We start from the raw sequence: 27141 nt of genomic DNA, 5'->3' as shown, positions 1-27141 counted from the left end.
TGTTTTGCATCTTTGTTCACTAAAGAAGAGAATGCTGCCACTGTCACAGTAAAGTAGGAGGGGGTAGCAAAATTGGATAGGATAAAAATAGATAAAGTGGAGATACTAAAATGGTTGGCAGTGCTCAAAGTGGAAAAGTAATCAGAATGGGTCCTAGGTTGCTGTAAGATTCTTGGACTTGACGCCAATTTGGTTGCAAATAATCTTTATTGAGTTTGACCAAGTCTCGACACTCTCAATGTCTAAAGCAGTAGTCATAGAGAAATAAACGATATTATCTGCTTTCGCTCTGGATAGAGAACATAACCTTCATTGATTCTTTCGTTCTCTCTTTACGAATTGTGACAGAAAACTGAAGATCTTTATAGGGCTCTAGTCGTGCACAGCCATCCCTTAAAAGGAGTTGTTTTTCAGTTTCCTAACTGGTTTGTTGATTTATTGTCTTTTGTGATATAAGCTACCCTCTTATCTGAAAGACCTTATTCAGCATTCCTTGCTAACAAAAGACCTCTCCTTGCTGACTAAGCTTTTTCTTGTTAAATGTCATCCATACTCTGAAGAATTCTGTGAATGAGCAACTTGACCATTTTATTATTTCTAGCTTCAGCACAGGTCTACAAGCTATTTATAATTGAAAAGAAAGCAAAAACCTTAATCATATGAAATTAAACCAAATACTAATCCTAATGTGTATGTATGTACTAATCCTTATATGTATATAAGATGTATCTTAAAGCTCCCCCTTTGAGAGTGAAGAAATCACTATCTGTTCCCTCATTTCCGATTCAACGACGCCACCATTTTTAATTGTTCATACTGGTGTTTTAAACTTCTCACTAACCTTCAAACCCACCAAACACTGATCAACAATGCTACAATTGCTACCATTTGGACAACGAGGAACATTTGAGACAACAACCTCACCCAAGGTCTTTCTCCTGTATTGTGCACATTTTGCCATCAGGAATGAGCTCCCTGTTTTGGCCTCCACGTTGTTTTGTTGCGTTTTTACCAGATGCCTTAGAGGTAACCCCTTTAGCTATTACACTCTGCAGACTAAAAGACAGAGAAGGTGTAGGGTGTCCAAATGCTACAATTGCTTGAAGGTCACCCCTCACCTGTATTTTAGTAATGATTGTGTTTTGCAACCGAGACCTGAAAAACCTGATGGTTCCCTAACCCAAATGCACAAGAAGGTATAACACACTGGTTTGGTGTCGGTAGTGGGCACTCTCTTCCACCATGGTAAAATATGGCTTCATGGGTGGTATAACAATACTCCCTTTTTCCTTTATATGCAATATTTGTCCCTTCCCATAAGGAGCTAATCAGCATATCACATAATGGTGATTTGTCTGCAAAAGTATAATCCACGTGATTGTGATACCCTAGTATGGTTAGCTTCACTTGCCCAGCTATCTCCTTGTCTAACACATGAATCCAAACTCACTTCCATCCATCTGTTAAGTGTGGTGGGGGATTACGGTACTCCTTCAGAATTACTCATCCTATAGACTGAATCTTATACTGCTGTTGTCCAATTTGGTTCCCAAACTCTGGTACCTTAATAAGGACCCCAGATGAATAATGTTCCTCTGTAGGATGAGAATGAAACAGGTGAAAGAAATCATCAGCAAGTTGTGGGGGTGCATACCACAGTAAACATTTGGACAGTCGAGCAATTTTTGGACTAATGGGGCGGATCTATCCTTAGCCCACTGAGTAGCCTGAGGCAGTGGTTTGCTGAAGGCGTGCCATTCCTTGACCAATGGTATGGTTCAAATAAAATGCAACTCCTGTGCTGCTGAATTTGCTAAGCCAAGAACGCTGACCTGGGGAGGTTCCCAAGGCTGGCCTATTAGGGCAGCTAAGAGGCAGCTCAATCATAGAAGTTTAGAATCATAGAAGTTTACAACATGGAAACAGGCCCTTCGGCCCAACATGTCCATGTCGCCCAGTTTATACCACTAAGCTAGTCCCAATTGCCTGCATTTGGCCCATATCCCTCTATACCCATCTTACCCATGTAACTGTCCAAATGCTTTTTAAAAGACAAAATTGTACCCGCCTTTACTACTGCCTCTGGCAGCTCGTTCCAGACACTCACCACCCTTTGAGTGAAAAAATTGCCCCTCTGAACCCTTTTGTATCTCTCCCCTCTCACCTTAAATCTATGCCCCCTTGTTATAGACTCCCCTACCTTTGGGAAAAGATTTTGACTACCTTATCTATGCCCCTCATTATTTTATAGACTTCTATAAGATCACCCCTAAACCTCCTACTCTCCAGGGAAAAAAGTCTCAGTCTATCCAACCTCTCCCTATAAGTCAAACTTTGCACTCTTTCTAGTTTAATAATATCCTTTCTATAATAGGGTGACCAGAACTGTATACAGTATTCCAAGTGTGGCCTTACTAATGTCTTGTACAACTTCAACAAGACATCCCAACTCCTGTATTCAATGTTCTGACCAATGAAACCAAGCATGCTGAATGCCTTCTTCACCACCCTATCCACCTGTGACTCCACTTTCATGGAGCTATGAACCTGTACTCCTAGATCTCTTTGTTCTATAACTCTCCCCAACGCCCTACCATTAACGGAGTAGGTCCTGGCCCGATTCGATCTACCAAAATGCATCACCTCACATTTATCTAAATTAAACTCCATCTGCCATTCATCGGTCCACTGGCCCAATTTATCAAGATCCCGTTGCAATCCGAGATAACCTTCTTCACTGTCCACAATGCCACCAATCTTGGTGAGTTTCCCTGCGAATGTTTACTACCTGTCTTAGTATGGAGCTCCCTGTTTTGGCCGCCTAATTTTGTTGCGTTTTTACCAGACGCATTCAAAGGGGCACGGGGCTTATCTGGATTTGAGCGCATGCCACAAGGAAATCAATAGTGATGCGTGTATTAAAGTTTTCCTGTCAGACGTTTTAAAATCATTTTTATAGTATAGCGGGAGGGACAGCGTAGCACTATCTGGCCAGGTATTGACAGGTAGTTGGGAGGTGTCCTTCACAACTGTCAGCAGAGCAGCTAGTCCGGCATACTGAGCTGGATGAGTGGTACACTTGTGCTGGCTGACATCATGTGGAGTGCAAACAGCGAATCCAGTCATAGGTGTACCATCTTGGTGAATGGAAGACCCATCGATATACACACTTTCACCATCTGGCAGTGATCCTTCATGTGTTTCGAACTCCAACAGGAGCAGTTTCAATTGGAAGCAGTTTCCCCTTATTTACGCTGTCAAAACCGTTCTTGATCTTGAAGACCTATCAAATCTCCCCTTTAACCTTCTCTGTTCTAAGGAGAACAATCCCAGCTTCTCCAATCTCTTCACATAACTCAGCTCCCTCATCCCTGGCACCATTCTAGCAAATCTCTGCTGCATCCTCTCTAAGGCTTTGACAGTCTTCCTAAAGGGTGGTGCCCAGATTTGAACACAATACTCCAGCTGAGGCCTAACCAGTGTTTCATAAAGGTTTAGCATAACTTCTTTGCTTTTGTACTCTGTGCATCTATTAATAAAGCTCAGGATGCCAAATGCTTTTCTAATATCCTTCTCAACTTGTCCTGCCACCTTCAAAGAAGGTATGTGCACCCCCAGGTGTCTCTGTTCCTGCACTACCTTTTAAAATTGTACCTTTTAGTTTATATTGCGCCTCCTCTTTCTACCAAAATACATCACTTCACACTTCTGCATTAAATTTCATTTGCCTTGTGTCTGCCCATTTCACCAGTCTGTCTATGTTCTCCTGAAGTCTGTTACTATCCTCTACGTTATTTACTACATTTCAGAGTTTTGTGTCCTCGGCAAGCTTTGAAATTATACCCAAGTCCAGGTTATTAATATACATCAAAAAGAACAGTGGTCCTAATACTGACCCCTGGGGAACACCACAGTATACTTCCCTCCAGTTTGAAAAACAACCATTCACCACTACTCTACTTCTGTCCCTTAGCCAATTTTGTATCTATGCTTCCATTGTCACTTTAATTTTGCTAACAAATCTATTATGTGGTAGTTTATCAAATGCCTTTTGAAAGTCCATATACACATCAACCCCCCCCCCTCCTTTTCTTCACCAAAGAACTCAATCAAGGTAGACAAACACTATTTTGCTTTAATAAATCCGTGCTGACTTTCATTTATTAGCCCATACTTTTCCAAGTGCCAATTAATTTTGTCCGTGATTATAGTCTCTAAAAGTTTCCCCACTTTGGCTGACTGGCCTATAATTTCCGGGTTTATTCCTCTCCCCTTTTTTTTGAACAGGGGTGTAACATTTGCAATCCTCCTGTCCTCCAGCACCATCCTCGTATCTAAGGAGGATTGGAAGATTGTGGCCAGAGCCTCCGCAATTTCCACCCTTACTTCCCTCAGTAACCCTAGGATGTGTCCCATTTGGGCCGGCCAACCTTTTAAGTACCTCCTCTTATCGATTTTTATCCTATACAATATCGCTACTACCTCCTCCTTTACTGCTCAATGGCAGCATCCTCCTCTTTAGTGAAGAGAGATACGAAGTATTCATTTAGTGTCTCAGTCATGCCCTCTGCCTCCACAAGAAGATCTTTTTTGTCCCTAATCGCTACCTTTGACTACCCTTTTACCATTTATATATTTATAAAAGACTTTTGGGTTCCCTTTTATGTTAGCCACTAATCTATTCTCATATTCCTTTCTTTGCCCTTCGTTCCCTTTTTTAGATCTCCTCTGTACTTTGTATTGAACCTGGTTCTCTGCTGTATTATGAACCTTACATTTGTCATGAGGCTCCTTTTTGTTTCCTATTAATCTCTATTGTTAGTCATCTAGGGAGCTCTAGCTTTGGATGCTCTTTCTTGTCCCCTGGTAGGGATGTGTCTACTATGTACCCGAACCGACGACTCCTTGAAGGGCTCCCATTGTTTTGCCTACCAATTTTTGATCCCAGTCCATCTGGGCAAGAATCCCTTTTTAACTCACTGAAATTTGCCTTCCTCAGTTAAGCATTTTCGCATTTGATTGTTCCATGTCCTTTTCCATAACTATTCTAAACCTGATGATATTATGATCACTGTTCCCCAAATGCTACCCCACTGAAACACACTCCACTTGCCCCACTTCATACCCCAGAACTAGATCCAGCACTTTCATTCCTGATTGGGCTGGAAACACACTTTTTCAGAAAGCTCTATTGAACACATTTCTGGAATTCTTCCCCCTCTTCACCCTTTACACTGTTACTGTCCCAGTCTATATTGGGGTAATTGAAGTCCCCTGTTATCACTACTCTATCGTTCTTGCAACTTTCTGTAATTTGCCTGCAAATGTTCTCCTCTATATCGTTCCCACTATTTGGTGGCCTATAGTATACACCCATTAGCATAATAGCTCCTTTTGTTGTTCCTTAATTCTAACCAGATAGATTCTGTCTTTAACCCCTCAACTACATCATCCATTTCCAATGCTATAATAATTTCTTTGATCAATACTACTACACACCTCCCCCAGCCCCCCTCTTTTCCTTCCCTTTCTTTCCTGAACACCCTGTAGCTAGGAATATTAAGTATCAAGTCCTCACCGCCTTCGAGACAGGTCTCTGTTATTGCCACTATATCCCACGTGGCAACTTGAGCCTGCAGCTCACCAACCTTATTTAACATGCACTCCAATCTCATCTTAGACTGCCTCGCCTTTGCTCCCTGTCTGATTCCTCCTATTTCTGAACTATTCTTTACTCCAGTGCTACTTGTCCCTTCTAGTTCTCTGCACCTTATTTATCTTCTCTAATGTTTCATCCTGGTGCCCATCCCCCTACCAAAGGTAGTTTTCTTTGGGACGATATCCAAATCACACTCCATTAGTAACAAAGTCCAATAGTACAGCCTCGCAGAGGAAACCAGAGTGTTGTCTTGTCGTAGCAGGAGTATGATGGGGAGTAGAGATTCAGCAACTGCAGACCAGTAATAAAGGTAAAATGTTGAACTGCCCATAACCTGGCTAGTAAATGTCTCTCACAGGCATTATGTCTTCTCCACCCTAGTGAGAATCCATGAGCCAAATGCAATGGGAAGTAGTTTTTTCTGAACCCCTTGGCATAAAACTGCAGCCTTGATCAGTAAGCTTTGACCAGTAGCAGTAACTTCAAGGTTGAATCCTTATCTAAGGAAGGATATACTTGCCTTAGAGGTGGTGCAACGAAGGTTCACTAGATTAATTCCTGGTATGAGAGGGTTGTCCTATGAGGAGAGATTGAGTAGAATGGGCTTTACTCTCTGGAGTTTAGAAGAATGAGAGGTGATCTCATTGAAACATACAAGTTTCTGAGGGGGCTTGACAGGGTAGATGCTCTGAGAGGTTGTTTCCCCTGGCTGGGGAATCTAGAACTAGAGGGCATAGTCGCAGGATAAGGAGTCAGCCATTTAAGACTGAGATGAGGAGGAATTTCTTCAATCAGTGGGTTGTGAATCTTTGGAATTCTCTACCCCAGAGGACTGTGGATGCTGAGTCGTTGAGTATATTCAAGGCTGAGATAGATAGATTTTTGGACTCTAGGGAGTCGAGGGATATGGGGATCGGGCGGGAAAGTGGAGTTGAGATCGAAGATCAGCCATGATCTGATTGAATGACGGAGCAGGCTCAAGGGGCCGTATGGCTTACTCGTGTTCTTATTTCTTAACGTTCTTATGAATGCTTTATCTGGATCGGGTGAGATGAGGCAAATAGCTGTTCGATTGCGTGTTCGATAGTAACGTGGGGGTCTCTCTCATCACGGCTGCTTTTAACTGTTCGATTGCCTTAATGTATGCTTCTGTCCAGTTATCTTTAAGTTCTTTATCCTGGAGCTTCAGCAGGTCATACAGTGGTCTGGCGAACTCGGCAAATTGTGGAATAAACGATTGCTGGTAGCCCACCAACCCCAAAAAAGATCGCAAAGCTGACGTAGAAGCAGGCACTGGCAGTTTCTGGATCACATCAACTTTACGTTAGTCAGGGCTGCGTCCTTCATCCAAGATGTTAATGCCTAGGAAAGTAATTTCAGATTGCAGGAGGTTTGCCTTTTAAGAGTTAATTTTAAGACCAGCATCTCCTGAAGCAATTGTATATGTTCGTCACGGGTTTTGGTGGCAAGAAGCAGATCATCGACATACTGCAACAAACAATCTAGATATGAAAATGACTGCCGCAGTCATTCTCTTACAAAAAATGTGGCAGGCAAGTCCAGATATACTGTTGATCCCTAAAAGTAAAGGGTCCTCCCTCCTTACAGGATTACTCCAGAACCCGATGGAGGTAGAGTATTGAGAACCATTTGGCTTTCCTTGGTATCTGGGATAGTAACGTGGGGGTCTCTCTCACCACCGCGGAGCAGGCTGGGGTCACCAGATTTAACTTCCAATAATCGATTGCGAGAAGCCAGCTCCCATCTGGTTTTTTAACAGGCCAAATGGGCAAATTGGTCTTGAAAGTGCGCTGCTGTTTAACACCCTGCTGTAACAGCGCCTCAACCATAGTTTGCAATGCAGGATAGCTCTCAGCTGGAATAGGGTACTGCTTAACTTTAACATATGTCAGCCCGCTAACTACTTCCTCTCCCTACAGGTGCCCACAATCATGCTTGTGCATAGCAAACACTGCTCTCTATTGTGTTAATAGCATCTGTATATCTAGGTGTGAGGGTAAGAGATGTAGCTCAGTTCTCTTAATCGCAAAACTGCGTGTGTGTCTGACACAACCTGGTTGAGGGGGCCCCTTGGTGAAACCATAATACATTGTTCATATAATCGACAGTCATATCACAACGCTTGAAAATTGGATACAGTCACAATTTATCATTCTCATCACTACGGGATGGTCAAAAATGAATTCTATCTGACCGAAGCTAAAGTGTGCCTCCTTAATCTCATGCGCCTGGCCCATAGATCCCTCAAAAGCAGTTAAAGAAGTAAGCTTCCCTGTCGTTGCAGCGTGGCGTTCAGGGTATGTGGTATGAATGATCGTAGCAGATGATCCAGTGTCTGTCAACATATTCTGTCGTTGGCCTCCATTAATAATGACACACACAACGGAATGGGTACTACGATCACGCCAGACCCCCACCACTGACTTCGGAGAGGCCCCGTTTCGTCGTTGCAATCAGGAAGAATGGATGATTGTGCACTGGCCACAGTTTTACCTCTGTAGTTCATCTGTTAAGCTGTCATTAGAGCAATTAGCTGTTCCAATTGTTGCTCTACGAGGCTGACGGTGAGTGATTCCGTTAGCATAGGCCCATTTTTACGCCCCTGATCGCGGTTGTCAAAGGTGTGGCTACGACAGTCCTGTAAATTTCTGGCACTGATCATTACAAGAGATGTTTCCAAAGTTAGGTCCCTGAATTATTACGGAGAGGCCCCTCAACAGCCGCCACAGGCCTTTTATTATGGCTGAGGTGACCAATGTGGTCCTTCACAGAGCCCCATGTCTGAGAGGCAGTTTCATCAGTCCAGGGGGTATTTTTATTAATTGACACCCCTAGGGCTGCCTTCACGAAGGGGTGCAGTTGGGACAAAAACATCTGTTTAAACAGGATAATGTCCCTTTGATTGCGGGCTGGGCCCCCACCCCGGGGAGGAGCCCTGGTAGGCTGAATCAATTCATATAAATCATAGAGCCAGTTTGCGAATGCACTGGGGTGCTTTTCTGGTCCTTGAGTAATCTGTCCACATTGATGCATTATATTTAACTGATCCATGCCCAGTAACTGCACGATGTCTGTCACAGCTTCTACCGGTGTAGTGGCCGGAAGGTGGATGCTAGGATTGAGGGAGGAATGCAGCCCTGACTCTCGAGCAACCCTAAGCACCTTATATTCCTCATCGCTCAATTCTCCATGTACCTGCCAAAAGACCGCACAGCGCCATGATACATCAACCGGGTTATCCAATCGTCGTTGTGATGTCGCCTCACCTTGCGCTTTTTCTTTTAACACATCACTTACTCTATTTTCACTTAATCTGCGTGCAAAAGTGAGCAGCGTGTATTAACAAATGCCTTGCTGCTTTTAATTTAATTTTCTTTTTCTCATTCACCAACCCCTCTATATGGGTCATTGTCTGTTTTGGCCATTACGGTGACCAACACCTCAGGCTACATCAGTTTCTTCTGAAGAACTTCCTTGACTCTCTCCTACTACTGGAGAGATAACCCCATGCACCCACCAAAACGGTTTCCTGCCCTTGACTTGGTTTAGCTCCTTGTCTGTCATAGGCACTCTCTCTCAAGTCACATTATTGCTTGTCCCGTCCCATCGTGGTGGCCACTTTTTAAGGTTCTTGGACTTGACACCAAGTTGGTTGCGAATAATCTTTATTGGGTTCAACCGAGTCTTGACACACAATGTCTAAAGCAATAGCCATACAGAGAAATAAATGATATTACCCACTTTCGCTCTGGATAGATTACGTAATCTTCGCCGATTCTTTCGTTATAGGGCTCTGGTCATGCACAGCTATCCCTTAAAAGGAGTTGTTTTTCAGTTTCCATGACCACTGACCCCTTTTTCAGCATTCCATGCTAGCAAAAGACCTTGCTGGTAAAGCTTTTTCTTGCTAAATGCCCTGACGAATTTTGTGAATGAGCAACTTGACCATTTTATTATTTCGAGCTACAGTACAAGTCTACAAGCTATTTGTATGTGAAAAGAAAGCAAAAACCTTAATCATGAGATTAAGCTAAATAGGGTATCTTACAGTGTTGAGGGAAGTAAGGGTGGAAATGGCGGAGGCTTTGGCCGCAATCTTTCAATCCTCCTTAGATATGAAGATGGTGCCAGAGGACTGGAGGGTTGCAAATGTTACACCCCTGTTCAAAAAAGGGGAGAGAGATAAACCAGGTAACTACAGGCCAGACAGCCTAACATCGGTGGTAGGAAAACTTCTAGAAACCATAATCTGGGCAGTAATTGTCACTTGAAAGAACATGGGTTAAATGACAGCCAACATGGATTTGTTAATGGCAAATCATGTCTGACTAACATGATTCTTCAATGAAAAACAAAGAGGGTTGATGGAGTGCAGTTAATGTGCATATAACTTTCAAAAGGCATTTTGATAAAGTGCCACATTATAGACTTGTTAGCAAAATTGAAGCTGTGGGATTAATGGGGCAGTAGCAGCGTGAATACAAAATTGGCTGAGAAACAAAAATCAGAGAGTAGTAGTGACGGTTGTTTTTTTAGACTGGAGGGAAGTATACAGTGGTGTACCCCAGAGGTCGGTATAAGGACCACTGCTCTTTTTGATATATATTAATGACTTGGACTTGAGTATAGGGGGCATAATTTCAAAGTTTGCAGATGACATAAAGCTTGGAAATATAGTAAACAGTGAGTAGCTTAGTAGCAGACTTCAGGAGGACATAGACTGGTGACACATGGCAGATGAAATATAATGCAGAGAAGTTTGAGGTGATATATTTTGGAAGGAAAAATTAGGAGAGGCAATATAAACTAAATGGTACAATTTTAAAGGTGCGGGAACAGAGAGACTTGGGAGTTCACATACACAAATCTTTGAAGGTGGCAGGACAAGTTGAGACGGCTGTTAAAAAAGCATGTGGGATCATTGGCTTTATAAATAGAGGCAGAGTACAAAAGCAAGGAAGTTATGCTAAACCTTTATAAAACACTAGTTAGGCCTCAGCTGGAGTATTGTGTCCAATTTTAGGCACCACAATTTAGAAAAGACGTCAAAGCCTTGGAGTGGGTGCAGAGTAGATTTACTAGAGTACCACCAGGGATGAGGGATTTCAGATATCTGGAGAGACTAGAGAAGCTGGGATTGTTAGAGAAGAGAAGGTTTAGGGGCGATTTAATAGAGATGCTCAAAATTATGAGGGGTTTTGATAATAGTATTTTCCATTAGCAGGAGGTTCGGTAACTAAATTAACAAAAAAGCCAGGAGAGAGATGAGAAGAAATGATTTCACTCAGTGAGTTATGATCTGGAATGCGCTGCTTGAAAGGGTGGTGGAAGCAGATTCAGTAGTAACTTTCAAAAGGGAATTGGATAAATACTTAAAAAGGTAAAATTTGCAGGGGAGTGGGACTAATTGGTAGCTCTTTCAGAGAGCCGGCGCAGGCTGAATGGTTCTATAATATATGTCCAATCACTTGAATGTAAATTTTACTCTGCATTTTGAAAATTGTAAATTGCTGTAACTTGCTCATCATTCACTCTTCTATTGTGAACCGTTTATAGCTACTTTGTGAAGAAATTCAACTTTTAATGTTTTTTTTCCACCACAAATAGGATGTCCTTCTGATATGCATTCTGGGTTATTTGTCATTGCTGGTCACTGTAACCTCCTTGAGTTGTGTAGCTCTGCTCAGAGTTTTGCAGAATTTTGGTCTGGGATCTGAATCTGTTGCTTAATGTAATCTAAATTCGGAATACAAGCTACCATGAGATGATTGTACACAGAACAATTTGTGTTGTCCTGGACACCAATTTTGTTTAAAGCTCCTGATTCAGGAAAATAAGGACAGGTAATATTTCCAAGGGAAAAATCCTGAAATTTCTTACTGAGCCCTGAAGGTAACCACGTTTTCAAAAAGAAACCTCCAGATCAATTTACTTAGTCTTGTCCACACCGAAAGGTCCAAATGTTTGGCCCATAGCTCTAAGAATCTGGATCATGCTGCTCAGTCCTATTTGCTTTTTTTTTTACTCTGGTTTGCCCTGTTTAAATTCTGTAGGCCTGGAAGGGGCTGCTACCTCATTAGGAACAGGAATAGGCCATTTAGCCCTTCGAGCCTGTTCTGCCATACACCAAAATCATGGCTGATCTGTGACCGAACTCTGTTTACCTGCCTTAGCTCCATATCCCTTAATACCGTTGGTTAACACAAAAATTTCAATCTCAGATTTAAAGTTAACAATTGAGCTAGGTTTGCAGAAGAGAGTTCCAAACTTCTACCACCCTTTGCATGTAGAAGTGCTTCCTAACTTCACTCCTGAAAGTCCTGGCTCTAATTTTTAGGCTATGTCCCCTAGTCCTAGACTCCACAACCAGCGGAAATAGTTTCTCTCTCTCTCCACCCTATCAGTTCCCCTTAATATCTTGAAAACTTTGATCAAATCACTCCTTAATCTTCTAAATTCCAGGGAATACAACCCTAGTTTGTGTAATCTCGCCTCATAATTTAACCCTTGGAGTCCATGTATCATTCCAGTAAATCTACACTGCACTCTCCACAGGGCTAATATATCCATCGTAAGGTGCGGTGCCCAGAACTGAACAAGTGTGGTCTAACCAGGGCTTTGTGTAGCTGTGGCATAACATCTACCCCCCAACTCTTTACGATCTATATTAACGATTTGGAGGAGGGGACCGAGTGCAACATATCGAAGTTTGCAGATGATACAAAGATGGGAGGGAAAGTAGAGAGTGAGGAGGACATAAAAAACCTGCAGGGGGATATAGACAGGCTGGGTGAGTGGGCGGAGATTTGGCAGATGCAATACAATATTGGAAAATGTGAGGTTATGCACTTTGGCAGGAAAAACCAGAGAGCAAGTTATTTTCTTGATGGCAAGAGACTGGAAAGTACTGCAGTACAAAGGGATCTGGGGGTACTAGTGCAAGAAAATCAAAAAGTTAGTATGCAGGTGCAGCAGGTGATCAAGAAGGCCAATGGAATGTTGGCGTTTATCGCTAGGGGGATAGAATATAAAAACAGGGAGGTATTGCTGCAGTTATATAAGGTATTGGTGAGACCGCACGTGGAATACTGCATACAGTTTTGGTGTCCATACTTAAGAAAAGACATACTTGCTCTCGAGGCAGTACAAAGAAGGTTCACTCGGTTAATCCCGGGGATGAGGGGGCGGACATATGAGGAGAGGTTGAGTAGATTGGGACTCTACTCATTGGAGTTCAGAAGAATGAGAGGCGATCTTATTGAAACATATAAGATTGTGAAGGGGCTTGATCGGGTGGATGCGGTGAGGATGTTCCCAAGGTTGGGTGAAACTAGAACGAGGGGGCATAATCTTAGAATAAGGGGCTGCTCCTTCAAAACTGAGATATGGGGAAACTTCTTCACTCAGAGGGTGGTGGGTCTGTGGAATTTGCTGCCCCAGGAAGCTGTGGAAGCTACATCATTGAATAAATTCAAAGCAGAAATAGACAGTTTCCTAGAAGTAAAGGGAATTAGGGGTTATGGGGAGCGGGCAGGAAATTGGACATGAATTTAGATTTGAGGTTAGGATCAGATCAGCCATGATCTTATTAAATGGCGGAGCAGGCTCGAAGGGCCGATTGGCCTACTCCTGCTCCTATTTCTTACGTTCTTATGTATTCTAGTTCTCTGGATATAAAGGCTAGTATTCCATTAGCCTTTTTGGTTATTTTCTGTACCTGCCCATGACATTTTAGTGATCTATGTACATCGACCCCTCAGTCTCTTTAGATCGCCACTGTTTTGAGCTTTTCACCATTTAGAAAATACTCTGATCTATCCTTTTTAGATCCAAAGTGGATGACCTCACACTTGCCTACATTGAACTCAGTTTCCACAGTTTTGCCCATTTATTTAATATATTAATATCACTCTGTAATTTTATGCTTCCATCTACACTGCTGCCTATCTTTGTGTCATGGGCAAACTTGGATATATGGCTCTCTATGCTGGCATCTAAGTTGTTAATAAATATAGTAAATAGTTGAGGCCCCAACACAGATCCATGTGGGACACCATTAGTTACATCCTGCCAATTTGAGTACCTGCCCATTATTCCTACTTTCTGCCTCCTTCTGCTCAGCCAATTTCCTAACCAGGTCAATAATTTGCCCTCAATTCCATGAGCTTCAACTTTAGCTAACAGTCTCTTGTGAGGGACTTTTTCAAATGCCTTCTGGAGGTCCATATAAACAACGTCCATGGACATTCCCCTGTCAACTACTTTAGACACCTCTTCAAAAAATTCAATCGGGTTCATCATTACAAATCCATGCTCTGATCAGCTAAAAATTTTCAAGTTGTTCAGTCACTCTATCCTTAATTGTAAGCTCTTGTAATTTCTTGTCAACAGATGTTCGGCTAACTGGTCTATAATTCTCTGGTTTCCCCCTCTTACCTTTCTTGAATAGCGGAGTGACATGCAATTTTCTAATCTAAGGGAATAGTTCCTAAATCGAGAGAACTTCGGAAGATTATAGTTAGGGTTTCTGGAATGGAAACCGTCTGGAGGTTTGTCACTCTTTAGTGCCATTATTTTCTTCATTATTGTTAATTTGCTTATGTTAATTATGGAGTGTTCCCGTCCCTTACTCAGTTTCAGCAGTCTACTTCCTCTACTGTACATAATAACGCAAAGTAATTATTTAACAGGTCCGCCATTTCCTTATTTTCATTTACAATATCACCACTAAGGGACCCACGTTGCTCTTGACCGCCCTCTTTTTCCTAATATAATTGTAAAAAAAAATTGTGTTGATTTTGTTATCCCTTGCAAGTTTCTCTTCATACTCCCTTTTTGTAGCTTTTACTATCTGTTTTACCACCCTTTGCTGTTTTTTGTATCTCTGAGTTGTCAGGATGTGTACTGTGTTTTGCATTTTTGTACGCTTTTTGTTTTAATGTTGTCCCTGGTTTTTTTTTGGCAAGTAGAATTCTTGCCCATTAGGGGTATAAACTGGTTCTGTATCACGTTAAATTCTTTTTTGAACACCACCCACTGATCTGTCATTTTACCCATTAACAGATTTGCCCAGTTTACTGTGGACAGTCTCTATCCCATCTCGTTGAAGTCGGCCTTAACTAAATTTAGAATCTTAGTAGCTGATACAGGTTTCTCCCTTTCAAACACAATGTTGAACTCGATATTATGATCGCTATTAGATAAATGTTCACGCATCGTTAGGCTTTTAACTAAATCTGGCACATTACTCATTATTAAATCTAATATGGCCTGCCCCATTGTTGGTTCTAGGACATATTGTTGCAAAAAGCTCTCCTGAATCCACTCAAGAAATTTGCTACCTTTTTGACATTAGCTAGTCTGCTTATCCCAATCAATATGAAAGATAAAATCCCCCATTAAAACCACTCTGCCTTTGCTACATGCTTGTCTAATCTCTGCATTTATACATTCTGCCACTTCACAGCTGCTACCAGGGGGCCTATACACAACTCCCATTAAATCCTTTTCTATTAATTCTACCCATAAAGCCTCCACTGCCTGCTTACCTCTCATCATATCCTCTCATCATTGAAGTAATTTCATCCTTAATCACTAAGGCTACTCCTCCCCCTCTACCAATTTCCCTATCCTTTCTATAGACCATATATCCTGGTATATTCAGTTCCCAGTCCTGACCGCCTTGCAGTCATTGGTGGATCAATCCTAAATCAGAACATCAAGAACGGTTAATATCAGCTGCTTGGGATATATGCAAATTAATGGAAGTGTGGATTTAGCATGGCACCTTGGGTTCCTTAGTATGACCTGGACATTCTTGTTTTACACTGAGACCTGGTGGTTAAGTATTTCCTTTTTATAGTTTTTGATCTGTATTTTAAGAGGTGTATGATTTTAGTCTGCAATTTATTCCACTGAATTGTAATACAGTAATTCATGATTAATGACTCTGTACTTTAGCCACAGATAACTGGAACATGTAATGCTGCTTCCAATTACATAGGAAGGAAAAGGGTTGAGGTCCTGCAGTCAGAGTTTCAGGAGCTAGGGAGGAAGTTAAAAAGCAGGACCTCAAAGGTAGTAATCGCTGGATTATTCCCAGTGCTACACATTGGTGAGTAGAGGAATAGTAGGATAAAACAGGTTCATGCGAGGCTGGGGCAATGGTGTAGGGCGGGGGGGGCTTCAGATTGCTGGGGCATTGGGACCAGTTCTAGGGCAGGAGGCATCTGTTCAAGATGGACGGGTTGCACCTCAATAGAGCTGGGACCAATGTCCTTGCGGGGAGGTTAACTTGTGCTGTGGAGGAGGATTCAAAACTACCTATGGCAGGGGGGTGGGCACCAGGATGCAACATTAGAGAGAAGAAACAAGGTGCACAGAGGACTGGGAGGGACAAGTAGCACTAGAATAAAGAATAGTTCAGAAATAGGAGGGATCAGATAGGAGGCAAATGTGAGGCAGTCTAAGATGAGATTGGAGTGCATGTAGCGTGGTAAATAAGGTTGGTGAGCTGCAGGCACAAGCTGCCACGTGGGACCATGATATAGTGGCAGTAGAAGAGACCTGGCTCAAAGAAATGGAGGATTGTGTGCAGAATATTCCTGGCTACAAGGTACTCAGGAAAGATAGGGAAGGAAAGAAAGGAGGGGATTGGCAATATTGATCAAACAAACTATTATAGCGCTGGAAAAAGATGATGTAGTTGAGGGGTCAAAGACAGAATCTATATAGAATCATAGAAGTTACAACATGGAAACAGGCCCTTCGGCCCAACATGTCCATGTCGCCCAGTTTATACCACTAAGCTAGTCCCAATTGCCTGCACTTGGCCCATATCCCTCTATACCCATCTTACCCATGTAACTGTCCAAATGCTTTTTAAAAGACAAAATTGTACCCGCCTCTACTACTGCCTCTGGCAGTTCGTTCCAGACACTCACCAACCTTTGAGTGAAAAAATTGCCCCTCTGGACCCTTTTGTATCTCTCCCCTCTCACTTTAAATCTATGTCTGGAATTAAGGAACAATAGAGGAGCTATGATATTACTCGGTGTATACTGTAGGCCACCAAATAGTGGGAAGGAGATAGAGGAGCAAATTTGCAGGCAAATTACAGAAAGATGCAAGAACTATAGATTAGTGATGACGGGGGTCTTCAATTATCCAAATACAGACTTGGACAGTAACAGCGTAAAGGGCAAAGAGGAGGAGGAATTCCTGACTTGTTCGAGAACTTTCTGGAACAGTGTGTTTCCAGCCCAACCAGGAAGGAAACATAAGAACGTAAGAAATAGGAGCAGGAGTAGGCCATACGGCCCCTTGAGCCTGCTCCACCATTCAGTCAGATCACGGTTGATCTTCGACCTCAACTCCACTTTCCTGCCCGATCCCATATCCCTTGATTTCCCCTAGAGTCCAAAAATCTATCCATCTCGGCCAGGAATATATTCAATGACTCAGTATCCACAGCCCTCTGGAGTAGAGAATTCCAAAGATTCACAACCCTCTGCGTGAAGAAATTCCTCCTCATCTCAGTCTTGAATGGCCGACCCCTTATCCTGAGACTATGCCCCCTAGTTCTAGACACTGTAGCCAGGGGAAACAATCTCTCAGCATCTACCCTGTCAAGCCCCCTCAGAATCTTATGTTTCAATGAGATCACCTCTCATTCTTCTAAACTCCAAAGAGAATAGGCCCACTCTATTCAACCTCTCCTCATAGGACAACCATCTCATCCCAGGAATTAATCTAGTGAACCTTCATTGTACCACCTCCAAGGCAAGTATATCCTTCCTTAGATAAGGAGACCAAAACTGTACGCAGTACTCCAGGTGAGGTCTCACTAAAGTCCTGTACAACTGTGGTAAGACTTCCTTACTCTTGTACTCCAACCCCCTTGCAATAAAGGCCATTTGCTTTCCTAATTGCCTGCTGTACCTGCATACTAACTTTTTGTGTTTCTTGTACGAGGACTCGCAAGTCTCTCTGAACACCAACATTTAATAGTTTATCACCATTTTTTAAATATTCTGTTTTTCTATTCCTAACATAGGAACAGGAGTAGGCCATTCAGCCCCTCGTGCCTGCTCCGCCATTTGATAAGATCATGGCTGATATGTGATCTAACTCCATATACCCGCCTTTGGCCCATATCCCTTAATATCTTTGCCTAAAAGCTATCTATCTCAGATTTAAATTTAGCAATTGAGCTAGTATCAATTGCCGTTTGCGGAAGAGAGTTCCAAACTTCTACCACCCTTTGTGTGTAGAAATGTTTTCTAATCTCGCTCCTGAAAGGTCTGGCTCTAATTTTTAGACTCTGCCCCCGACTCCTAGAATCCCCAACCAGCAGAAATAGTTTCTCTATCCACCCTATCCATTCCCCTTAATATCTTATAAACTTCGATCAGATCACCCCTTAACCTTCTAAACTCCAGAGAATACAACCCCAATTTGTGTAATCTCTCCTCGTAACTTATCATAGAATCATAGAAGTTACAACATGAAAACAGGCCCTTCGGCCCAACATGTCCATGTCGCTCAGTTTATACCACTAAGCTAGTCCCAATTTCCTGCACTTGGCCCATATCCCTCTATACCCATCTTACCCATGTAACTGTCCAAATGCTTTTTAAAAGACAAAATTGTACCCGCCTCTACTACTGCCTCTGGCAGCTCGTTCCAGACACTCACCACCCTTTGAGTGAAAAAAATTGCCCCTCTGGACCCTTTTGTATCTCTCTCCTCTCACCTTAAATCTATGCCCCCTCGTTATAGACTCCCCTACCTTTGGGAAAAGATTTTGACTATCTACCTTATCTGTGCCCCTCATTATTTTATAGACTTCTATAAGATCACCCCTTAACCTCCTACTCTCCAGGGAAAAAAGTCCCAGTCTGTCTAACCTCTCCCTATAAGTCAAACCATCAAGTCCCGGTAGCATCCTAGTAAATCTTTTCTGCACTCTTTCTATTTTAATAATATCCTTTCTATACTGTACACAGTACTCCAAGTGTGGCCTCACCAATGCCCTGTACAACTTCAACAAGACATCCCAACTCCTGCATTCAATGTTCTGACCAATGAAACCAAGCATGCCGAATGCCTTCTTCACCACCCTATCCACCTGTGACTCCACTTTCAAGGAGCTATGAACCTGTACTCCTAGATCTCTTTGTTCTATAACTCTCCCCAACGCCCTACCATTAACGGAGTAGGTCCTGGCCCGATTCAATCTACCAAAATGCATCACCTCACATTTATCTAAATTATACTCCATCTGCCATTCATCGGCCCACTGGCCCAATTTATCAAGATCCCATTGCAATCCTAGATAACCTTCTTCACTGTCCACAATGCCACCAATCTTGGTGTCATCTGCAAACTTACTAACCATGCCTCCTAAATTCTCATCCAAATCATTAATATAAATAACAAATAACAGCGGACCCAGCACCGATCCCTGAGGCACACCGCTGGACACAGGCACCCAGTTTGAAAAACAACCCTCTACAACCACCCTCTGTCTTCTGTCGTCAAGCCAATTTTGTATCCAATTGGCTACCTCACCTTGGATCCCATGAGATTTAACCTTATGTAACAACCTACCATGCGGTACCTTGTCAAAGGCTTTGCTGAAGTCCATGTAGACCACGTCTACTGCACAGCCCTCATCTATCATCTTGGTTACCCCTTCAAAAAACTCAATCAAATTCGTGAGACATGATTTTCCTCTCACAAAACCATGCTGACTGTTCCTAATTAGTCCCTGCCTCTCCAAATGCCTGTAGATCCTGTCCCTCAGAATACCCTCTAACAACTTACCCACTACAGATGTCAGGCTCACCGGTCTGTAGTTCCCAGGCTTTTCCCTGCCGCCCTTCTTAAACAAAGGCACAACATTTGCTACCCTCCAATCTTCAGGCACCTCACCTGTAGCGGTGGATGATTCAAATATCTCTGCTAGGGGACCCGCAATTTCCTCCCTAACCTCCCATAACGTCCTGGGATACATTTCATCAGGTCCCGGAGATTTATCTACCTTGATGCGCGTGAAGACTTCCAGCACCTCCCTCTCTGTAATATGTACACTCCTCAAGACATCACTATTTATTTCCCCAAGTTCCCTAACATCCATGCCTTTCTCAACCGTAAATACCGATGTGAAATATTCATTCAGGATCTCACCCATCTCTTGTGGTTCTGCACATAGATGACCTTGTTGATCCTTAAGAGGCCCTACTCTCTCCCTAGTTACTCTTTTGCCCTTTATGTATTAACCCTTGAAGTCCGGGTATCATTCTAGTAAACCTACGCTGCACTCCCTCCAAGTCCAATATGTCCTTCCGAAGGCCAGAACTGCTCACAGTACTCCAGGTGCGGTCTAACCAGGGTTTTGTATAGCTGCAGCATAACTTCTGCCCCCTTGTACTCTAGTTCTCTAGATATAAAGGCCAGCATTCCATTAACCTTATTGATTATTTTCTGCACCTGTTCATGACACTTCAATGATCTGTGTACCTGAATCCCTCGGTCCCTTTGGACATCCACTGTTTTTAACTTTTTACCATTTAGAAAGTACCCTGTTCTATCCTTTTTTGATCCAAAGTGGATGATCTCACATTTGTCTACATTGAATTCCATTTGCCACAGTTTTGCCCATTCACCTAATCTATCAATATCGCTTTGTAATTTTATGTTTTCATCTACACTGCTTACAATGCCACCAATCTTTGTGTCATCGGCAAACTTAGATATGAGACTTTCTATGCCTTCATCTAAGTCATCAATAAATACTGTGAATAATTGTGGCCCCAAGACAGATCCCTGCGGGACTCTACTAGTCACATCCTGCCAATGTGAGTACGTACCCATTATCCCTACTCATCACCTTTTGCTCAGCCAACTTCTTAACCAAGTCCATACTTTTCCCTCGATTCCATGGGCTTCTATCTTAGCTAACAGTCTCTTATGTGGGACCTTATCAAATGCCTTCTGGAAGTCCATATAAATAACATCCATTGACATTCCCCTGTCCAGTACTTTAGTCACCTCTTCAAAAAATTCAGTCAGGTTTGTCAGGCACGACCTACCTTTCACAAATTCATGCTGGCTCTCTCTGATTAACTGAAAATTCTCGTGTTCAGTCACCGTATCCTTAATTATAGACTCCAGCATTTTCCCCACAACAGATGTTAGGCTACCTGGTCTATAATTCCCTGGTTTCCCTCTCTCTCCTTTCTTAAAAAGCGGAGTGACATGTGCAATTTTCCAATCTAGAGGGACAGTTCCTGAATCGAGAGAACTTTGAAAGATTATAGTTAGGGCATCTGCAATGTGCTCACCTACTTCCTTTAAAACCCTGGGATGGAAACCATCTGGTCCTGGAGATTTGTCACTCTCTTTAGTGCTATTATTTTCTTTATTACTGTTGCTTTACTTACGTTAATTTTATTGAGTCCCTGTCCCCGATTCAATATTAGTTTTCTTGGGATGTCCGGCATGCTGTCCTCTCTTTCTACTGTAAATACTGACGCAAAGTAATCATTCAACATGTCCGCCATTTCCCCATTGTCAATGGCAATATCCCCACTTTCAGTTTTTAAGGGGCCAACACTGCCCCTGACCACCCTCTTTCCTAATGTAACTATAAAAGTTCTTCGTATTGGTTTTGATATCCCTTGCAAGTTTCTTTTCATACTCTCTTTTTGTAGCCCTTACTTTCTGTTTTGTGACCCTTTCTTGATCTTTGTATCTTTCCCATTTGCCAGGATCTGTGCCATTTTTTGCCTTTTTGTATGCCCTTTCCTTATGTCTTATACTGTCCCTTACCTCTTTAATTGTCCATGGCTGTTTTTTTTTGGCAAGTAGAGTTCTTGCCCCTCAGAGGTATAAACCGATTCTGTATCACGTTAAATGTTTCTTTAAACATTTCCCGCTGATCATCAGTCGTTTTACCCATTAACAGATTTGCCCAGTTTACTGTGGACAGTCTCTTCTACCAAAGTGAACAACCTCACATATCCCCACATTCTACTCCATCTGCCACCTTCTTGCCCACTCCTCTCAGCTTACTTTCCCACCTAGCTTTGTATCGTCAGCAAACTTGGATACGTTACACTCGTTCGCTTCATGTAAATGATTAATATAGATTGTAAATAGCTGAGGCCCAAGCACCGATCCTTGTGGCACCCCACTAGTTACAGCCTGCTTACCTGAGAATGACCCGTTTATCCCTACTCTGTTTTCTTTAACCAATCCCCTATCCATGCTAATATATTACCCCCAACCCCATGAGCCCTTACCTTGTGTAAAAACCTTTTATGTGGAACCTTATCGAATGCCTTTTGAAAATCCAAATATACTACATCCACTGGTTCCCTTAATCTACCCTGCTAGTTACATCCTCAGTGCTGGATCTAGTTCTGGGGAATGAAGTGGGGCAGTTGGAGTGTGTTTTAGTGGGGGAGCGTTTTGTGATCATAATATAATTAGGTTTAGAATAGTTATGGAAAAGGACAAAGAATAATCAAATGTGAAAATGCTTAACTGGAGGAGAGCAAATTTCAGTGAGTTATAAAGGAATCTTGCCCAGTTGGATTGGAATCAAAAATTGGTCGGCCAAATAGTAAATGAACAATGGGAGGCCTTCAAGGAGATGATGATTTGGTAGACAGAGTAGGCACATCCCTACGGTGAAAGGAAGGGCATCCAAAACTAGAGCTCCATGGATGACTAGAGATATAGTGATTAAAATGAAACAGAAAAAGGAGGCTTATGATGAATGTAAAGTTCATAATACAGGAGAGAACCAGGCCAGAATGAAAGGACAGAGGAGATCTAAAAAGGAGAATAAGAGGGGCAAAGAGAGAGCATGAGAATTGATTAACGGCTAACATAAAGGGAACCCAAAAGTCTTTTATAAACGTATAAATAGTAAAAGGGTAGTCAAAGGAAGCATGGGACTGATTATAAACAAGAAAGGAGATCTTCTTGGAATCATAGAATGGTTATAGCACAGAAGGAGGCCATTTGGCCTATCGAGCCGGTGCCAACTCTTTGTAAGAGCAATCCAATTAGTCCCATTCCCTCACTCTTTTCCCGTAGCCCTACAAATTTTTTCCCTGCAAGTATTTAGCCAATTCCTTTTTGAAAGCCACGATTGAATCTGCTTCCACCACCCTTTCAGGCAGCGCATTCCAGATCATGACTACTCACTGTGTAAAAAAGTTTTTCCTCATGTTGCCTTTGGTTCTTTTGCCTTCAATCTGTGTCATCTGGTTTTCAACCCTTCCACCAATGGGAACAGTTTCTCTTTATTTACTTTATTGAAACCCTTCATGGTTTTGAATACTTCTATCAAATCTCCTCAACCTTCTCTGCTGTAAGGAGAACAACCCCAGCTTCTCCAGCTTATCCATGTAACTGAAGTCCCTCATCCCTGGAACCATTCTCGTAAATCTCTTCTTCACCCTCTCTAAGGCCTTCACATCCTTCCTAAAGTGCAGTGCCCAGAATTGGACACAATACTCCAGTTGTGGCCGAACCAGTGTTTTATAAAGTTTCAGTTTAATTCCATGCTTTTGCACACAATGCCTCTATTAATAAGACTCAGGATCCCATATGCTTTTTTAACAGTCTTCTCAACTTGTCCAGCCACCTTCAAAGACTTGTGCATATGTACCCCCAGGTCTCTCTCTTCCTGTGCCCCCTTAAAATTGTACCATTTAGCTTATATTGTCTCTCCTCGTTCTTTCTGCCAAAATGGAGGCAGAGGGCATGGCTGAGATACTAAATGAATACTTCGCTTCCGTCCTCACTAGAGAAGAGGATGCTGCCATTGTAGCAGTGAAGGAGGAGGTAGTAGTGATATTTATAGGATAAAAATAGAGGAGGTACTTAAAAGATTGGCAGTATTCAAAGTAGAAAAGTCATCCGGTCCAGGTGGGATGAATCCTAGGTTACTGAAGGAAGTAAGGGTGGAAATAACGGAGGCTCTGGCCACAGTCTTCCAATCCTCCTTAGATATGGGGACAGTGTCAGAGGATTGGAGGATTGCAAATGTTACACCCCGGTTCAAAAAAGGGGAGGGGGGATAATCTTGGCAGTTACAGGCCAGTCAGCGTAACATACGGTGGTGGGGATTCTTTCATTCAAAAATCCAGGACAAAATTAATTGACATTTGGAAAAGTATGAGCTAATAAATGAAAGTCAGCATGGATCTGTTGAAGGAAAATCGTGTTTGACTAATTTGATTGAGTTCTTTGATAAAGTAACAGAGAGGTTGATGAGGGTAGTGTGGTTGATGTGTATATGGACTTTCAAAAGGCATTTGATAAAGTACCACATAATAGACTTGTTAGTACAATTAAAGCCCATGGGATTAAAGGGACCGTGGCAGAGTGGATACATGAAACTCTGAAATGTAGTAAACAATGTGGAGGATAGTAAGAGACTTCAGGAGGACATAGACAGACTGGTGAAATGGGCAGACACATGGCAGGTGACATTTAATGCAGAGAAGTGTGAAGTGATGCATTTTGATAGGAAGAATGATGAGAGGCAATATAAACTAAATGGTACAATTTTAAAGGGGGTGCAGGAACAGAGAGACCGGGGGATGCACATACACAAATCTTTGAATGTGGCAGGACAAGTTGAGAAGGCTGTTAAAAAGGCAAAAGGGATCCTGGGCTTTATTAATAGAGGCAGAGAGTACAAAAGCAAGGAGGTTATGCCAAACCTTTATAAAACACTGGTTAGGCCTCAGCTGGAGTATTTTGTTCAATTTTGGGCATCACATTGTAGGAAGGACGTCAAGGCCCTAGAGCGGGTGCAGAAGAGATTTACTAGAATAGTGCCAGGGATGAGGGACTTCAGTTATGTGGAGAGACTGGAGAAGCTGTGGTTCTTCTCCTTAGTGCAGAGAAGGTTAAAGGGAGATTTGATAGAGGTGTTCAAAATCATGAACGGTTTTGATAGAGTAAATAAGGAGAAACTCTTTCCAGTAGCAGATGGGTCGGTGACCGGAGGACGCCGATTTAAGGTGATCAGCAAAAAAGCCAGAGGCGACACAAGGAAACCTTTATTTACGCAGCGATTTGTAATGACCTGGAATGCACTACCTGAAAAGATAGTGGAAGCAGATTCAATAATAACTTTCAAAAGGGAATTTTGAAGGGGAAAAAATTGCAGGGCTCTGTGTTAAGAGCAGGAGAGTGGGACTAATTGGATATCTGTTTTAAAGAGTCGGCACAGACATGGTGGCCGAGTGGCCTCCTCCTGTGCTGTACCTACTATGATAATCCTAGCAAATGCTTTTTTTTGAAGAAAAAGGTTAATAGAAACTTCCTGAAATTCATGGTCCGCTTTGGAAGATCTCAATTTAGATATTTTGTTAATTAGGAGAAACATTTACGTGGAAAACAGAACAACAGAAAATCGCTGACATTTTAGTCACATTTAAAATATCTGGACATTTTTAATTTGAGGTTCAATTTTAACACGTTCCCTTCAAGGCAATGATACTTCTGAGTTTATCTGCATGTAATTGTATTCCGGGAGTTTAAAGGTTTACTGCAATAGATGTTAGTTTGATATAGATGTTTTTCTGGGTTGAAAAAGATGCTCAATTCCCACTTACTGAATTATTTTTATTCCTGTGTAGAGCTGAATGATTTCATCATCCAGCTTGATGAGGAGGTGGAAGGGATGCAAAGCACTATCATGGTTCTGCAGCAGCAGCTGAAAGAGGCACGTCAGCAGTTGGCTCAGCTTCAAGGACAGCAGCATCATCAGGCGTTGCCCTCTGGCACCAGCAGGACTCCAGCCCCTGAGCCTTCTGCACAGGGGGAGACCATTACTAAAGATTGCAGCCGGCTAGTGAACGGACCAACCAATGGCGATTCATCCCCACAAGGGAGAGCAGCAGCTACCTATCAAGACAAGACTAACCTTTACAGAGAAGGAAGCAGCACGGAGGATGATTTCCCGTCATCTCCTGGCAGTGGGAATAAACTTTCAAACCACAGTGAAGAAAGGCTGGACCGAGCAGGCAGCAGTAGCATGTATCAGCTAGGTGCTGGATATGAGAGTGTAGACTCCCCCACTGGTAGTGAGAACTCTCTTACTCAGCACTCAAATGACACAGACTCCATCAATGACCCTCAGGAAGATAAACCACTTATTGTGAAAGGTACCAGAACTATGGGTTCCCGTCACGTTCAGAATGGGTTGGACTCAGTCAGCACACAGGGGTCGGTTTTGTAACACTTAATGGGCTTTGTCTGCAGTCTTTTTATATAGTGTCATTTCATTTGGCTGATGGCTGTCCAGTGACTGTTTAAGCTAGTGTGTAATTTTGTTTAAAATTCAGCCTTTTTGTGTTTTTGCTTTCTTGTAAAACTGTTGCTACTGTTTTTTTTTAAAGCATCATAATTGCGTTGGCTGTTGCTGAAAGGATGTTGATACATGTAGACCTCGGTTATTTTTATATGATTTAATCTGAATAAAATGTATTACTACAACTTTAACATTGCGGGAGAAAATGTGTAAAACCGGGACTCTTATGTACATCTAGGACTCCAGTGAAACGCTGTCGGCATTTTACCACAACCCTGTCATACAGTCCTGCAACAAGAGAAAGTTGCACCAAGTATGTGTGTGATGATGTAAGCTTGCCAAATGCAGTAGTTTTTTTTCCAAAGGGAGATTGGATGTTGTACTTGCCATATTCAGGTTTCGGGAGTCTATGTAGTTTGTGTTAACTACAATGACTTTTTCACCATGCATATGTGTACATTTTCCCCAGTGACAGACTGTGTTGAAGAATTAGTGTATATTGTTACCCAGTTTCTAGGCAAGAGTTGTTTCTTGTGTAATGCATATTCTGTGACTATCCCCAGAAATCCCTCACCTGTACTGACCAAACTTAATAAAGTCTTTTAATATCCTATGTCTTGAATTTTACTTTCAGTTAGTGATTTGTCGACGACTGTGATATACAGGACAAGGTCTTGCTGGTTCAGACTGCACATACTTTCTTCTAAAATGTCTTTCCCTTCTCACCTCTTTAGGCATCCCATGCAAGAGGACAGACTGAGATGGCCTCTACCATATTTGAAGTAGCCGCTGGCTGTGTGTGAGGAGCCTGGAGTGGCATATCAGTTTTTTTTTTTTGTTTTGTCCCTCTCGTAACAGCAAAGTTGAAATGAGAATCAGTGGGCTGTTACAGATGCAAACCCACATACTACTTTATGGCACATTGTAAATTGCCAAGTTACATCTAGAATTGACAGTTCAAGCAGACTTCAGTCATAGAATCACGGAATTTTACAGCACAGAAGGTGGCTTTTTAGCACATTGTGCCTGTGGCAGCTCTTTGAAAGAGCTGCCTACTGAATCCCATTCCCCTACCTATCCACATATCTTTGTAGAGTAATGGAAAGTCTTCCTTATC

The 27141-nt window shown here is 42.3% G+C and overlaps 1 protein-coding gene across 4 annotated transcripts in view; it reads left to right on the top strand.

The window, feature by feature from the left end:
• The window catches only part of wtap (WT1 associated protein), a 74361-nt gene extending 47724 nt beyond the window's left edge, over nt 1–26637 (top strand). For all 4 annotated transcript variants that reach the window (XM_067989135.1, XM_067989137.1, XM_067989136.1 and 1 more), the window contains one exon: nt 25351–26637. In XM_067989135.1, coding sequence (XP_067845236.1) covers nt 25351–25952 — 602 coding nt within the window. In that variant the 3' untranslated portion in view covers nt 25953–26637. The remainder of the gene's footprint in view (nt 1–25350) is intronic.
• Nucleotides 26638–27141: the final 504 nt, after the last annotated feature.

This window comes from Heptranchias perlo, chromosome 8 (assembly GCF_035084215.1).
Source record: "Heptranchias perlo isolate sHepPer1 chromosome 8, sHepPer1.hap1, whole genome shotgun sequence".
Classification (NCBI taxonomy): Eukaryota; Metazoa; Chordata; class Chondrichthyes; order Hexanchiformes; family Hexanchidae; genus Heptranchias; species Heptranchias perlo.
Note: the sequence above shows the minus strand (reverse complement) of the source record. Positions and strands in the feature narration are given on the sequence as shown.